At 43.7% G+C, this 16,876-nt stretch overlaps 1 protein-coding gene across 2 annotated transcripts in view; it reads left to right on the forward strand.

Moving 5' to 3' along the window:
* Positions 1 to 442: 442 nt before the first annotated feature.
* LOC138795391 (probable cation-transporting ATPase 13A5) overlaps positions 443 to 16,876 on the forward strand; it is a 72,257-nt gene continuing 55,823 nt past the window's right edge. For both annotated transcript variants that reach the window (XM_069974393.1, XM_069974394.1), the window contains exons 1-3: positions 443 to 534; positions 10,070 to 10,243; positions 11,157 to 11,288. In XM_069974393.1, the coding sequence (XP_069830494.1) occupies positions 487 to 534; positions 10,070 to 10,243; positions 11,157 to 11,288 (354 nt within the window). In that variant the 5' untranslated portion in view covers positions 443 to 486. The remainder of the gene's footprint in view (positions 535 to 10,069; positions 10,244 to 11,156; positions 11,289 to 16,876) is intronic.

Raw genomic sequence — 16,876 nt, forward strand, 5'->3', positions numbered from 1 at the left:
TGTATACGGGACACCGGGCAGTATGTTTGCAGTTCCTTATTGAAGCTTCTGACACATGGTCGTTTTTTATTTATAATGATTTTAAGATAAAAAATAAAGAAATGGTTTTTTTTTTGGTTTTTTTTATTGAAGCCTTTTGTTTTCTTGTGCGTTTAATGTTTAATTGAGACTTTTACACAATAATTGTGGGTAGCAGCAACTTACTGGTATAATTTAGTTGGGATGTAATTGTGGCTGATATATATATATATATTCAACACGTTCCCAGTATCCATGGTAATCATAGATAATTTATTAGTAATTCTTGATATATTTATTTATTCTGAATCAGAATCTTTTGTGTAAATACACGGACCAATGAGAGGGATTATGCAAATGAGGGGGTTGTACCTTCAGGAAATAAAGTCTTGCAGAGAAGAGTTTGCAGCAGTCAGTGGGGATTGACCACATTCCCATGCTGAGCTCCATACTCTGCTACATGACGGAATGGCAGCAAATCACGCTGTGCTCAATGAAGGCCAGGAGAACGAGATGGTGAGTGCTGAAGGGGTTAATCTATAGCCATCAGATCAATATCAGCATGGGGGTCCAAGGGAAGGAACAGATTCCAGTTATGGGAATATACTGTAAATGTTGTGTGCTAGGAGTGTGGTTATCGGTGTACAGGGGGACGCACACAGTATATAGCATGTGTGCAGTTATATTTATTCTTTTTTACCGTATTTTATTGTCTCGTGTATATTGATGCGGCACAAGGTTTATGGGATATACTGAGCTCTGTGTGATCTCATTACTACTGTATCCACCTTCCATTGGGTTATATGAGGGTTATTACCTCCATTCTCCATAAAACTAAAGGTAAAATGTAGCTCATAATTCTAATGAACTAAATAAACTTTCAGCAATTTTTTTTTACATTTAAAGGGGAATTGTACTGTTAAAAAATATATAACTCAACAGATTTATTAGAAGTCTGACAACTTGTGATGTCCTCCACATTTTGTCCGTTCTTATATTGATCTCTCAACTATTGTAATAAGGTAATATTGTGCCATGGTAGCATAAACTTCTGAGTTATCCATGATAGGATATGTGCACAGAATTAGGTGGAATTAAAGGGGTACTCCGGCAAAATCTTTTTCTTCAAAATCAACTGGTTTCAGAAAGTTATATAATTTACTTCTATTAAAAATCTCTGGTGGTATTGTTGGTACATTCACTTTAGGACTTTCAAGTTTCCCAGTACTTATCAGCTGCTGTATGTCCTGCAGGAAGTGGTGTATTTTCTCCTGTCTGACACAGTGCTCTCTGCTGCCACCTCTGTCCATGTCAAGAACTGTCCAGAGCAGCAGCAAATCCCCATAGAAAACCTCTCCTGCTCTGGACAGTTCCTGACATGGACAGAGGTGGCAGCAGAGAGCACTGTGTCAGACTTGAAAGAATAAACAGGACATACAGCAGCTGATAAGTACTGGAAGACAGGAGATTTTTTTCAATGGAAGTAAATTACAAATCTCTGACACTTTCTGGTAGCAGTTGACTTCAATGATTTTTTTTTTTTTTTTGGAGAACAATCCCTTTAATACAGAAGCCAATAACAACTGACTGGAGAATGAGGGATCTGAACACACAAGAAGAGAAAATCTGAGGGGTAAATGCCCAGCAGAGGTGGTAAAGTAATGATTATTACATAAAGACCAGGCCGTCACAGATGGCAGCATAGTAATGGCTCTGCCGGTTAGTAGTGAAATCTATGCTAGTCCAATTACATCAGGTCCTGGGAAACATCTCTTCACCTGCCGCATCTAATCTGTATGAAGAATTGGCTAAAAACTTCAATAAATAAGCTGCATTACAATGTGGACACTTCAGCAGGTGTGTGCCGGGGATTGCTGGCCGTTCTATCAGTCCTGGTCATAGAGCCGACTCCTGTGTCCCCTGATGAAGAAGCTTAGGGACAAAAACAGGATAATGCTGGATAGAAGAAATTGCTGGATGCAACAAAGGTGAATGTGTTGCCTCCTTTGTACCTATTCCAGCTCCAGGCCGTCCTTTCTGTAACTTGGCCTCCATAACTTATAACAGACAAGGCCGGACGGAGCAAAGCTTTTCTAGTGTATCTCCCCTAGGAGGGCCGGATCTGCACTTGACGTAGGAAGCAGGTGTCATTTTTGCTTAGTTTATACCTGTTTCCAGCCGTAAACCTTGATAAATGAGGCGCAGGAAGAGGCCACGCCATCAGGATACAACTGGGGTGCAATACAGAAAAAGAGGTGCTTTTTGAGAAATGTCCCCCTAAATGTCCCCTTCAGTGTAATATGTTATAGTTCTGTAAGCAGAGCTGTAAAAAGCAAACAAAAAAAACATTAAATGAGTCATTAAGGCTTAGCATGGCGGGAGGGGTAATGTACACAATGATTATACAGATTAATCTGTAATTCTATTCGGAGAAGTAGAACCTCTATAGCAGACACTATAACTATTGTACAAATACACAGGGTTCTATTTGCAGTTCATGACGGCCGAAGCCCAGAGACAAGGTCGGCCAATTCGGGTCATGTGTCAATCTCATTTCAGAATTCTGGTGTATTGAAAAATGGTGAAAATATGAGGATTCTTATGGTTCTTATTACTATAAGTGACATTATCTCTTGGCGAGAGATTTACTACCTCCTGCTTGTTATGTCCTCTGAGCGTGTGATAGAACCAGCCGTACAGTGTCATAAAGATCACCCTAAATTACTAACCACCAGTGTACAATTATAACAAGATATGTGAGTGACATTATAATGATAATGACATCCCGGTCACCTGTCCTGACATTATAGCGGCCATTACCCCTCCCGGTCATCTGTCCTGACATTATAGCGGCCATTACCCCTCCCGGTCACCTGTCCTGACATTATAGCGGCCATTACCCCTCCCGGTCACCTGTCCTGACATTATAGCGGCCATTACCCCTCCTGGTCACCTGTCCTGACATTATAGCGGCCATTACCCCTCTCGGTCACCTGTCCTGACATTATAGCGGCCATTACCCCTCCCGGACACCTGTCCTGACATTATAGCAGCCATTACCCCTCTCGGTCACCTGTCCTCACATTATAGCGGCCATTACCCCTCCTGGTCACCTGTCCTGACATTATAGCAGCCATTACCCCTCCTGGTCACCTGTCCTCACATTATAGCGGCCATTACCCCTCCCGGTCACCTGTCCTGACATTATAGCGGCCATTACCCCTCCCGGTCACCTGTGTGTACCCTCACCTGTCCTGACATTATAGCGGCCATTACCCCTCCCGGTCACCTGTCCTGACATTATAGCGGCCATTACCCCTCCCGGTCACCTGTGTGTACCCTCACCTGTCCTGACATTATAGCGGCCATTACCCCTCCCGGTCACCTGTCCTGACATTATAGCGGCCATTACCCCTCCCGGTCACCTGTCCACACATTATAGCGGCCATTACCCCTCTCGGTCACCTGTCCTCACATTATAGCGGCCATTACCCCTCCCGGTCACCTGTGTGTACCCTCACCTGTCCTGACATTATAGCAGCCATTACCCCTCCCGGTCTCCTGTGTATACCCTCACCTGTCCTGACATTATAGCGGCCATTACCCCTCCCGGTCACCTGTGTGTACCCTCACCTGTCCTGACATTATAGCGGCCATTACCCCTCTCGGTCACCTGTCCTCACATTATAGCAGCCATTACCCCTCCCGGTCACCTGTGTGTACCCTCACCTGTCCTGACATTATAGCGGCCATTACCCCTCCCAGTCACCTGTCCTGACATTATAGCAGCCATTACCCCTCCCGGTCTCCTGTGTATACCCTCACCTTTCCTGACATTATAGCGGCCATTACCCCTCCCAGTCACCTGTCCTGACATTATAGCAGCCATTACCCCTCCTGGTTACCTGTATGTACCCTCACCTATCCTGACATTATAGCAGCCATTACCCCCCCCCCCCCCCCCGGTTACCTGTGTGTACCCTCACCTGTCCTGATGCCATGTGCCCGGGTAGCTGTGCAGTGTTGTGGCAGCTCTTTGGGTGTAGGGTCACTTGGGCCCTTGTAACGGTGGCCATGAGTAGTGTTGGAACCCAACCCGGACAAATGGGCACTGTGCTTAAGGTTTGGATAACCAAAGTGTGAACAGGTGTATAGGTGCAGGTGTAATACACTTTTGGTAACTGCAGGAGGAAGTAAGAGAAGTTGTAACAGAAAGGTAGAGCAGAGGAACGTGTTGAGGGTTCTGTCCAATGTAGCAGTGTACTCTTCCGGGATAGCGTAGTAGAAGGTTAAAGTACAGATAAGGAAGATACTCGTACTTACATATAGATAACTTTGATCTGACCGCTTTATGCCCTATAGTGTCGGGTTACCTGTCCTGTTAGGGTAGTATGAGGTACCAGGTCCCTGCACTGGGTTGAGCAGACTTCCAAAGACTTCCCAGAATAGCTGTGTGTTACAGTAGGATACGTAGGCTGAACTGCTGCTTTGTCCTACTGGGGTCAGTACCTAACTCCAGGTGACTGCCCTGTGTAGTGTAGAGTGTATCCCTGGCGTAGACAAGGTTTTCCTTAGAGGACGTCTCTCCCTCCTGAAGGGTCTAGCACTGCATGCTAGCGGTAGTTACTTACATAAGAAGAAATCTCTCTGGTTCTGTTACTTGCTCTGTCCCCTGACTGAACTAGAGAAGACCAACAAAAGACCCTCCCACCAGGAACTACCCCTTTTTAGTAGGGTAAACTTAGCCTGTGATTGGTGGGCTACATGTGAGTGGTGTCCCACCATTGGTCCTGCTATTGGTTACACCCTTCGCAAAAGCCTGTACTTATTGTAAGTAAGTGGTGCTGTAGTAATGATAACGTTTCACCACTATTGTAGGTATGTGTACTCAGTAGCTGCACGGCTGAAGTATTTAAAGGGTTATTGTTTATTTATGTGTCACGTGGATCTGTGAACCTATGGGAGTATCTTCTTCTTCGATCCTATCATCTTTCACTTTACTTATTCTTATGCACTCTTCACCCACTCTCAGCACATGTTAGATATGCTGGAGATAGGAAGTCACATAGGTAGAGGAAGTATAGAGGTCTTTTGTGACTGGACTCTGTAGGGAAATGACGCAAGCTAGAACGCTCTCTACAGTGGTCCCTTTGGGCCCTGGCCCTCTGCCAGGTCCCCAGCCTTAAGGAGTAGTCTTAGTCAGGTTCCTGTATGGTGAGAAAGAATGATAAAACACACTTAACCGTTTCTCCTCAATTAACGCTACACAGCACTATGCAGTGTTAAACCTCTCACAGGAGAGGAAACGTCAGAGATAATCTCAACCCACGGCATGGTCTAGGAGAGTCACAGCGCAGGACAGTATCCACAAAAGCAAGAAAAACTAGGAACTGATCCGGATAGAGCAAAGTTGCTAGAAGCCTATGAACTCTATCTCGCAGCGCGGTTGTCAGCAGGGAACAGGGTCTGGGGCTTGTGTCACCCACTAGGACAGGTCCCCCAGCCCTGGTAGAGCATAAAGGTGGAGCGAAGACCCAAAGGTCAAAACAGGGGCACAAGTATTCTCTCTTTCTTCTTCAGTATTCTTCTACCTCATCCTCCAACATCTCGACAGAGCACAGTACTACTTGGGTTGGGACTCTCATGACATCCTCCTATCTGCTTCTCTGATTCTTTGTATCACTGAACACGCAATTCAGTCAGCACGACTGTACTCTTCACTATACTTCTGTCACAGATCAGGATCCTATACTGACAAGCGTACTATCAAGTGTATTATCAAGTGTGTTCTCAAGTGGATTATCAAGTGTAACTTATACTGTCAATGCAAAGCTGTATGTTTTGATGCAAACAAGAACTTTCAGAGTAAACAAGAGATTGTTTATGGTAAAGAGACTCTGTCATTCTTCGCCCCGCACCAACACAGTATATACACACTCCTTGGGATACTCTTCTGTGGGTGGCAGTGCCAATAGTCCAGGTGGGTCACTACACCACTCCGGCCCACCGAAATAACAACCCAAGGGACCCCGTAGCAGCCCAGCAGGACACTGTCCACAGGGGTACAACCGGCCCTTTAAACTAAAAGCAGGTGTGCTACCATACCTGGGTGCCCATCCGGCACTGGCGTCACGACACAACAACACTGGGCCCGGCTGTGTCTCGGCCAACCACCACTGAAGTGGCGTCACACTCTACCATCTAGCAAGTGACCGACCTTACATCCCCCATAGCACCGCGGGGGCTCACCACATGTGTGTGTGACAGAGAATAGAGGTGATAGGATATAAAAAAAGAGGAAAAAAGGGCCTGCACCTGTGATAGGAGATAACATAACATGTGACACATAACCATGAACCCAATGCTTCCTTCAGCTGTGCTCAATATAACACATACAAAGACTACAACAGCGGCAGGGGGAAAAAACAAACAATACACTTCTCTTTCATCCCACTGTGAGAACCTGAGTAAGTTACTTTGCCCAGGTGCAAAGGAAACTTAGTGGCACACCTGTGCTGGGACACTACACTGACAATATAGCAGGCCATTACCTCTACCAGTTACCAGTTACCTGTGTATACCCTCATCTGTCCTGACATTGTAGCAGCCATTACTCTTCCCAGTCATCCAGGCGGTTCACTTTGAATACCGTTCCGTCGGTTACTGACCACCTGGATGACCTGGCAAGCAGATTTGACAGTATGGCTGACCTCATAGACCAAATATCTCGGTATCTAGATTCTATAACCACCCAGCCTACTGACAAAGCTACTGCTGTCCAGCTAACACCATGCATGCTTTTACCAGATCACTTTGAAGGGGATCCAAGTTGTGGCACGTTGAGCATGCAATAGGACTGATAGGAACTATAGGCCCACTATTTTGTAGCCGCACTCATAGCAATCCCTGACAGCATGAAAACAACTGTGCTAAAAAAGACAATGAAAATATAAAACAACTACCTCTTAGCTATGGTGGCCCATTAGTCTGACCCAGTGTTCTCCGCTGCCACCTCTGTCCGTGTCAGGAACTGTCCAGAGCAGGAAAGGTTTTCTATCGGGATTTGCTGCTGCTCTGGACAGTTCCTGACATGGACAGAGGTGGCAGCAGAGAGCACTGTGTCAGACTGGAGAAAATACCTCACTTCCTGCAGGACATACAGCAGCTGATAAGTACCGGAAGACCAGAGATTTTTAAATAGAAGTGAAATTACAAATCTGTATAACTTTCTGGCACCAGTTGATTTGAAAGAAAAAGATGTTCGCTGGGGTCCCCCTTTAATAGTAAACAGTGATAGGAAAGGGGGGCAGAATGGTGAATAAAGCACATTACAAAGTTATATAAGTCTGTAATGTGTTTTGATTACCGGGGGGAAAAAAAGTCACCGGAGTTCTCCATTAAAGCCATTTCCACTCAGCAATCGGGATAGAACTCCGCATGTTCAGACTTGCTGCTACACAATGTATTAAACGTCTGCCGCTCCTCCAGATTTTAATTAACTTCCTAGTATTGTGCAGATTATGTGTAATAACTTATTAATTGTTTGTTCAAATAACGGAATCGGTTACATGATGTAAAAGTCTATTGAAGCTAATATTAGTGTCACCTGCGCAGGGATCATTCATGGTCCCATGGGCTCCATGCTGGGGTCTGTTTAGGTATATAGATAATATATATATATATATATATATATATATATATATATATATATATATCTATATCCTCCTACACTGTGGGGGCAGAGGATTTAGCTGTAAGTAGCTACCACATCCAAATCACTCTAAAGACTGCTAAGCCAGAAAAATAACAAACTACACTTAAGTCACTCAGTCCAGAGCTGGTGTTTGGGTTCACTGTGTACTTACCCTGTTAATGTTTTGAATACAATGCAGCAAATGACTGACCACAACGCAGCTAGTCACTGACCACAACGCAGCTAGTCACTGACCATAATGCAGCCAATCACTGACCACAATGTAGCCAATCACTGACCACAGTGCAGCCAATCACTGACCACAATGTAGCCAATCACTGACCACAAAGCAGCCAATCACTGATCACAGTGCAGCCAATCACTGACCACAGTGCAGCCAATCACTGATCACAGTGCAGCCAATCACTGACCACAGTGCAGCTAGTCACTGACCACAATGCCGCCAATCACTGACCACAAAGCAGCCAATCACTGATCACAGTGCAGCCAATCACTGACCACAGTACAGCCAATCACTGATCACAGTACAGCCAATCACTGATCACAGTGCAGCCAATCACTGAACACAATGCTGCTGGTAACTGACCACAATGCAGCCAATCACTGATCACAGTGCAGCCAATCACTGACCACAGTACAGCCAATCACTGATCACAGTACAGCCAATCACTGATCACAGTGCAGCCAATCACTGACCACAGTGCAGCTAGTCACTGACCACAATGCCACCAATCACTGACCACAATGTAGCCAATCACTGACCACAAAGCAGCCAATCACTGACCACAGTGCAGCCAATCACTGACCACAGTACAGCCAATCACTGAACACAATGCTGCTGGTAACTGACCACAATGCAGCCAATCACTGACCACAATGCTGCTAGTCACTGACCATAATGCAGCCAATCACTGACCACAGTGCAGCTAGTCACTGACCACAATGCACAATGTCAGCAGTGCATCCGGGGCGAGGAGTAGGATGTAGATGGTTATTTTATAAGCTTATCAGGGTGTTGACTGAAACTGGAATAAAACTGCAACTACAACTTATTTTATTGCACTTTTCCAATGCAATAAAAGTGAATTCATTATATTCCTTTTTTGTTGCATACCAGCAGATGTTGTGCAGTATACATTGTTAAGAAGGGGTGGTTTACCTAAACTTAAAAAAAAAAAAATAATAATAATATAATATATATATATATATATATATATATATATATATATATATATATATACACACACATTTATTCTCATTTTTTAAATCCCCCTAGGAGACTGTGATAAGCAATCATTAGGTTGCTTATACTGATCAATGCTTTGCCATAGTATAGCATTGATCAGTTAGCTTTGTTGGTAAATTTGTTTAGGATGAGGCACTACGGCTGGTATGAAGGCCGAGCAAAGGCCTCCGGCTGTCGTAGTGACTGATCAGCACCCCACAGTTGTGCTGCAGTGAGTGCCAATCAGACATGGGAGTGCCAATGACACCTCTCAATTGATTGCGGCAGGTAGAGGATTAGAGGTAAACTGACGGGACAACAGTTATTGGTTGTTACTAGTAACTACAGGCAGGTGTACATCCATCTCATACAGAGCGGGCTCAGCTCTTCAGCCCATACGATATGCAGTGTCAGCCAAATAGCTGTAAAGGGGCAAATTGGGGGTTGTTAAGAATAAGAGGTCATGATTGTAATGCTGGGTTTACATGGAGCGATTATCGGGCAAATTTTTGCGATAACGATCGAATTCGAACGATAATCGTACGTGTAAACGCGGCGAACGATCAAAAAATCGTTCATTTTGATCTTTTAACAGGTTCTTAAATCGTCGTTCGCAAAAAATTCGCCGATCGTTCTGTGTAAACAGTCGTTTACTGATTTTCCCTATGTGTGAGATAGGCTTAAGCGATCGCAAAACGATCGCAAAACGACTTTTCTGTACGATATATCGTACAGTCTAAACGCTGATCGTTATAAAAAAAAAATTGTTACTTCAAAATCGTTAATCGTATGATCGGGCGAATTATCGCTCCGTGTAAACCCAGCATTATGGTGCATTTACACAGAGAGATTTATCTGACAGATCTTTGAAGCCAAAGCCAGGAACAGACTATAAAAAGGGAATGGGTCATAAAAAAAAGACTGGGATCTATCCTCTTTTCAAATCCATTTCTGGCTTTGGCCTCAAAAATCTGTCAGATAAATCTCTGTGTGTAAACGCACCCTTAGATATATATGTTATTATTATTTATTTAATGTTGTTGTTTTTATTATTATATGTTATTATTTTTCTAGAAGCTTATTTTTATTATATTTTTATGCCCTTTTTTTAGGAGATATTTGGATACAAAAAAGAGAGATGGAGGAAAATTCTCTGCCTCCTGGGTTACATATTTTCTATAGGGCTCCTTAAATTACTTTTCTATTGGAAGCCAGAGCTGGATGTTTGGTGTCACTGTGTCCCATGTAATTTAGCAGACGCTGATGTGGTCTTACTACAGACAACCGTGAGTACAGCACATTATCACTTATCACCTTACACAAATACATAAAAAAAAGAACAATTATTTTGTGTTATTTTCTACTACGTAGGCTATTTCAGACTAAAGATCCTTTTACACAGGTTGATGTTTGCACAATAACGAGCACTGATCTTGCTGATTGGTCATTATTAATATTATTGTTGTTGTTACTACTAATATTAATAATAATAAACATTCTTTCAAATCATTTAGTGCCAAAAAGTGCCAAAGATTTGTGATTTACTTCTATTAAAATTTCTCAAGTCCTCTAGTACTTATCAGCTGTTCAATGTCCTGCAGGAAATGGTGTATTCTCTCCAGTCTGACACAGTGCTCTCTGCTGCCACCTCTGTCCATGTCAGGAACTGTCCAGAGCAGCAGCAAATCCCCATAGAAAACCTCTCCTGCTCTGGACAGTTCCTGACATGGACAGAGGTGGCAGCAGAGAGCACTGTGTCACACTGGAGAGGGTACACCACATCTTGCAGGACATACAGCAGCTGATAAGTACTGGAAGACTGGAGATTTTTTTAAATAGAAATCAATTACAAATCTCTGGCACTTTTTGGCACCAGTTGATTTGAAAGAAAAAATTTTGGGGGGGGGAACAACCCCATTAATGAGCCCCCACATGCTTCAGGGAACGTTCGCAGGCAGAGTTTCATTGCATTTACGCTTCACATTTACACTTTGGCTGCACAGAAGATCTGATCAGCTGATGAACTCGCGTTCTCTCATTCGTCAGTTGATGGCTGACCCCTCTATATAGGCCAGTTGCCAGGTATAAAAGCTCCTGTGACTGCTGATAAACGGCCTGTGTACCTCTTTAGCAGTATAGGATAGTAGCGGTTTTATACCTTATTTCTCCATTTATGTCCTTTGTACAATCTCTTTGCAGGGAGAATTTAAATACTATATAAAGAAGCTGGTGATCCAGGTCGATCTTCGGAGAACAACCAAACCTGGGTATCAAGTTATAAGTGATGAAAATTCACTTATATGCAAATCTATAATGGAGCCAGAAGGCAAAGTAAGTGTTATCTCCAGTCTGAATAGAAAGTGTCCCTGTTGTTATAACTTTTCAAAATTAAAATCAGTAGAGGATGTGATGTAAAGCAGGTTTGCAAATAAATTCATTCTTTTTTTGTATTTATCATGGTATTTATCCAGGTCCAGTCTCCTGAAGGCAGCTATATAACAGCTATACTTACTGTATCCAGGTCCAGTCTCCTGAAGGCAACTATATAACAGCTATACTTACTGTATCCAGGTCCAGTCTCCTGAAGGCGCCTATATAACAGCTATACTTACTGTATCCAGGCCCAGTCTCCTGAAGGCTGCTATATAACAGCTATACTTACTGAATCCCAGTCCAGTGTCCTGAAGGCAGCTATATACCAGCTATACTTACTTGTATCCAGGTCCAGTCTCCTGAAGGCTGCTATATAACAGCTATACTTACTGTATCCAGGTCCAGTCTCCCGAAGGCAGCTATATAACAGCTATACTTACTGTATCCAGGTCCAATCTCCTGAAGGCAGCTATATAAAAGCTATACTTACTGTATCCAGGTCCAGTCTCCTGAAGGCAGCTATATAACAGCTATACTTACTATATCCAGGTCCAGTCTCCTGAAGGCTGCTATATAACAGCTATACTTACTGTATGCAGGTCAAGTCTCCTGAAGGCACTATATAACAGCTATACTTACTGAATCTTAGTCCAGTGTTCTGAAGCCAGATGTATCACAGCTATACTTACTGTACCTAGGTCCAGTGTCCTGAAGGCAGCTATATAACAGCTATACTTACTGTATCCAGGTCCAGTCTCCTGAAGGCAGCTATATAACAGCTATACTTACTGTATCCAGGTCCAGTCTCCTGAAGGCTGCTATATAACAGCTATACTTACTGTATCCGTGTCCAGTCTCCTGAAGGCAGCTATATAACAGCTAAACTTACTTTATCCAGGTCCAGTCTCCTGAAGTCAGCTATATAACAGCTATACTTACTGTATCCAGGTCCAGTCTCCTGAAGGCAGCTATGTAACAGCTATACTTACTGTATCCAGGTCCAGTCTCCTGAAGGCTGCTATATAAAGCTATACTTACTATATCCAGGTCCAGTCTCCTGAAGGCAGCTATATAACAGCTATACTTACTGTATCCAGGTCCAGTCTCCTGAAGGCAGCTATATACCAGCTATATACTTACTGTATCCAGGTCCAGTCTCCTGAAGGCAGCTATATACCAGCTATATACTTACTGTATCCAGGTCCAGTCTCCTGAAGGCAGCTATATAACAGCTAAACTTACTGTATCCAGGTCCAGACTCCTGAAGGCAGCTATATAACAGCTATACTTACTGTATCCAGGTCCAGTCCCCTGAAGGCAGTTATATAACAGCTATACTTACTATATTCAGGTCCAGTCTCCTTACGGCAGCTATATACCAGCTATACTTCCTGTATCCAGGTCCAGTCTCCTGAAGGCAGCTTTATAACAGCTATACTTACTGTATCTAGGTCCAGTCTCCTGAAGGTAGCTATATAACAACTATAATTACTGTATCCAGGTCCAGTCCCCTGAAGGCAGCTATATAACAGCTATACTTACTGTATCCAAGTCCAGTCTCCTGAAGGCTGCTATATAACAGCTATTCTTACTGTATCCAGGTCCAGTCCCTTGAAGGCTGCTATATAACAGCTATACTTACTGTATCCAGGTCCAGTCTCCTGAAGGCGGCTATATAACAGCTATACTTACTGTATCCAGGTCCAGTCTCCTGAAGGCTGCTATATAATAGCTATACTTACTGTATCCAGGTCCAGTCTCCTGAAGGCTGCTATATAACAGCTATACTTACTGTATTGAGGTCCAGTTTCATGAAGGCTGCTATATAATAGCTATACTTACTGTATCCAGGTCCAGTCTCCTGAAGGCTGCTATATAACAGCTATACTTACCATATCCAGTTCCAATCTCCAGAAGGCAGCTATATAACAGCTATACTTACTTTATCCAGGTCCAGTCTCTTGAAGCTTTTTAGTCTTGTGCTTGTTCAAAAGAGACTGAACACATGAAGTTCCGCCCAGTACAGTGTGTCCATCAATCAAATGACTGCCTTCTCTGTGCACAGATGACTGGGACTTCCTGTGTTTAGTCTCTTTATTTTCAGAGTCAGAACACAGGAAGTGCCGTGTTTTCCATGATAACTAAAAATAAAATAATGAATGTAAACTGCAAACTTGCTTTATATCACATCTACTGTTGATTTAGATTTTAAAAAATGACAGGGACACTTTTAATGATCAATTTTAAACTTACAGGGGGCATTTACCAAGAAGAGTGTTACACACCCTGCTGCGGTCAGCCAGGGGTTAACTGCAGCTAAATTAAAGAAAAACAAACATTTAACTCACCTGGTGCCCGTTCCTGGCATTGGCGCACCTCATGTACCATTCCCGGGGCAGGCAGTGTGATGTACACTACCTGCTCTGAAGATCGCCAAACCTCTCCCGGGCAGTCAGGCGTCTCATCGGAGTGGCTCGGAGATGCTTGGCTGCCAGGAGAGCTTCGAGAGAATAAAAGTTTTTTTTTTCACAGTGGTCGCCCTATACGGTGAGCATGCAGCTATTTTTGAGCCCCCACCGTATGGGGCTACCATACCCAGCGTATAAGACGTCCCCCGACTTCTATGAAGATTTTTCGGGGTTAAAAAGTCGTCTTATACACCAGAAAATACGGTAGGTTTTTGGTAATAGCATTTTTGCGGTTTCATCCCTGTTTTCTAAGAGCAATAGCTTAGCTGTAGTTTTATGCCAAGACTTGTTCTCTGTTATTATGACATTCTGTCCATTCTTCATAGGCGTCCAAAACCATTTGATCCCAAATTTGGATCTTATCTGGGAAGGTTTTCATCAGGGTCCAGCATTTACTCAATGTTGTTTTCTGTTAACATCATTATTAGTGATGAGCGAGCATGCTGGTCCGAGGTTGGTACTCGATCGAGTATTAGGGTACTCGATGGTACTCGTTACTCGGACGAGCATCTCGCGATACTCTAGAAAATCTCATCATCCGTTTCCTGTAAGTTTTGGCGCTTTTTCTCAGCCAATAAATATGCAGGAGACTCTGGTACATCCTGCGATCACGTGGGACCCATACATGTCGATAGCAGCGTCTGGTTGGCCAGATTAGATGACCCTGCCATATAAAACTCGCGGCCGCCGAGGATCGGCTCACATGTAAGCTGGAAGAGATTAGGGACAGAGATGCTGCTGGTGAGGGAGAGCGTTAGGGAGGGAATTAGCGTTCCAGTAGGCAGGGAATACTAGGGAAACAACCAAACAGCCCTTGTAAGGGCTTAAAAACTTTTTTAACCCCTTAGCGACCCATGACGTATCTGATACGTCATGGCGCCGCGGGGGGTAATCAGAGCGGGGTCCCGCCGGGACCCCGCTCTGAACGGCGCTGATCCCGGCTGACACGTGCAGCCGAGCAGTGCCTCTGTTAGCCGGCGCGGGTCCCGTTGCCGCGCCGGCTAATTAAGCACTTCAATGCAGCTGTCAAACCTGACAGCTGCATTGAAGTGCTTTATGCACAACATCCCTGGTGTCTAGTGGGTCGGATCTCCCCCCCGCGATGCGATCGCGGGGGGGAGATCCGTTCTTCTGGCCGTGCCGGGCCTCAGCGTCGGAATGACGCTGATCCCGGCTCGGCAGTAGATTGCTATGGCCTGCAGCAGGCCATAGCAATCTATGACCGATCTCATGGATCTTTGCTGTGTATATACACAGCATTGATCTCTATGAGAGATCAGTGCTATGTATATACAAGCCCCCCAGGGGGGCTTCTAGTCCATGTAAAAAAAAAAGTAAAAAAGTGTTTTTATTAATAAAAAAATCCCCTCCCCTAATAAAAGTCCAAATCACCCCCCTTTTCCCATTTTATAAATATAAATTAATTAATAAATAAATAAACATATTTGGTATCGCCGCGCGCGTAATCGCCCGAACTATTAATTAATCACATTCCTGATCTCGCACGGTAAACGGCGTCAGCGCAAAAAAATTCCAAAGTGCAAAATTGCGCATAGAAAGAACACATCATGGCGCAAAAACTGACACCTCACACAGCCCCATAGACCAAAGGATAAAAGCGCTATAAGCCGGGGAATGGAGCGATTTTAAGGAACGTATATTTGTTAACAATGGTTTGAATTTTTTACAGGCCATCAGATACAATATAAGTTATACATGTTATATATCATAGTAATCGTAACGACTTGAGGAACATGCATAACAAGTCAGTTTTACCATAGGACGGACGGCGTAAATGCAAAACTCCCCGAAATCAAAACAAATTCGTTTTTTTTTCAATTTGACAGCGCAAATGATTTTTTTCCGGTTTCACAGCATATGTTATGGAAAAATAATGCCGGTCATTGCAAAGTACAATTGGTTTCGCAAAAAATAAGCGCTCATATACGTCTCTAGGTGAAAAAATGCAAGCGCTATGGACTTTTAAACTTAAAATGGAATAAGCAAAAGCGCAAAAACGAAAATAGGCTTTGACCTTAAGGGGTTAAATTGTATTACTCCAGACTGCTGGCTGGGACTTGCAGTGCTGCTACCACGATTTCAGCTGCTGGCAGAAAGGGGACATTAGGTGTTGCATACACACCCCTAAGAATTGCTCACTACTATTTTATTGGGACCACTACTATATTTTCTGTATTTCTTATGCAAGATATATCTAAGTTCACTACTGCTCGCTCAGTGTAAAGGGGTGTCACAGAGTGTGTATAGGTGCAGCCACCAACATATTGTATCCCACAGCTGTTGCCCAGAATTAGGCAAAATGGTGCCATTAGGCAGCCTCAGAGACATCCATACATGCTGCCCCTGCTGTTTCCTGTCCATTTCCGTTGTGTTTCCATCAATTTCTGAGGTTGACAGGTTTTCACATGACCTTCCCTCTACCGAACTTGGGTTCCCTGCAAAAATGCTCGAGTTTCCCATTGACTTCAATGGGGTTCGTTACTCAAAACAAGCACTCGAGTATCGGGAGATATTAGTCTCGAGTAACGAGCACCCGAGCATTTTAGTACCCGTTCATCACTAATTATTATCAGACATTTCTGGTCTACATTCAGTTTAATGCTCATGATGAAATGTTATATTATCTTGTAGCCGCCTGTATATTTTATCCATGTACCAGACTGTATGTTACATCCATGTACAAGAATGTATATATGTAGCAGTCTGGAGTGAGGGGGGATGTCAGGGAGCATGGAGGGTATGATGAATAAATATATACTGATATAAAGATATATACTGTCACAGGCCGAGTGCTAATAACTTTCTCCCTTCCTGAGGTAAATACGGCCACAGAGGTTATAGAGGGGACTGCACCTAGGTGGTTGGTGATTTTGGTACTTGTAGTTCCCCCTGAGGTGTTATAGATGGTGATGATGGTACTTGTAGATCCCCCTGAGGTGTTATAGATGGTGATGATGATACTTGTAGTTCCCCCTGAGGTTTTATAGGTGGTGATGATCATACTTGTAGATCCCCCTGAGGTGTAATAGATGGTGATGATGATGATACTTGTAGTTC

Source organism: Dendropsophus ebraccatus, chromosome 6 (genome assembly GCF_027789765.1).
Source record: "Dendropsophus ebraccatus isolate aDenEbr1 chromosome 6, aDenEbr1.pat, whole genome shotgun sequence".
Taxonomy (NCBI): domain Eukaryota; kingdom Metazoa; phylum Chordata; class Amphibia; order Anura; family Hylidae; genus Dendropsophus; species Dendropsophus ebraccatus.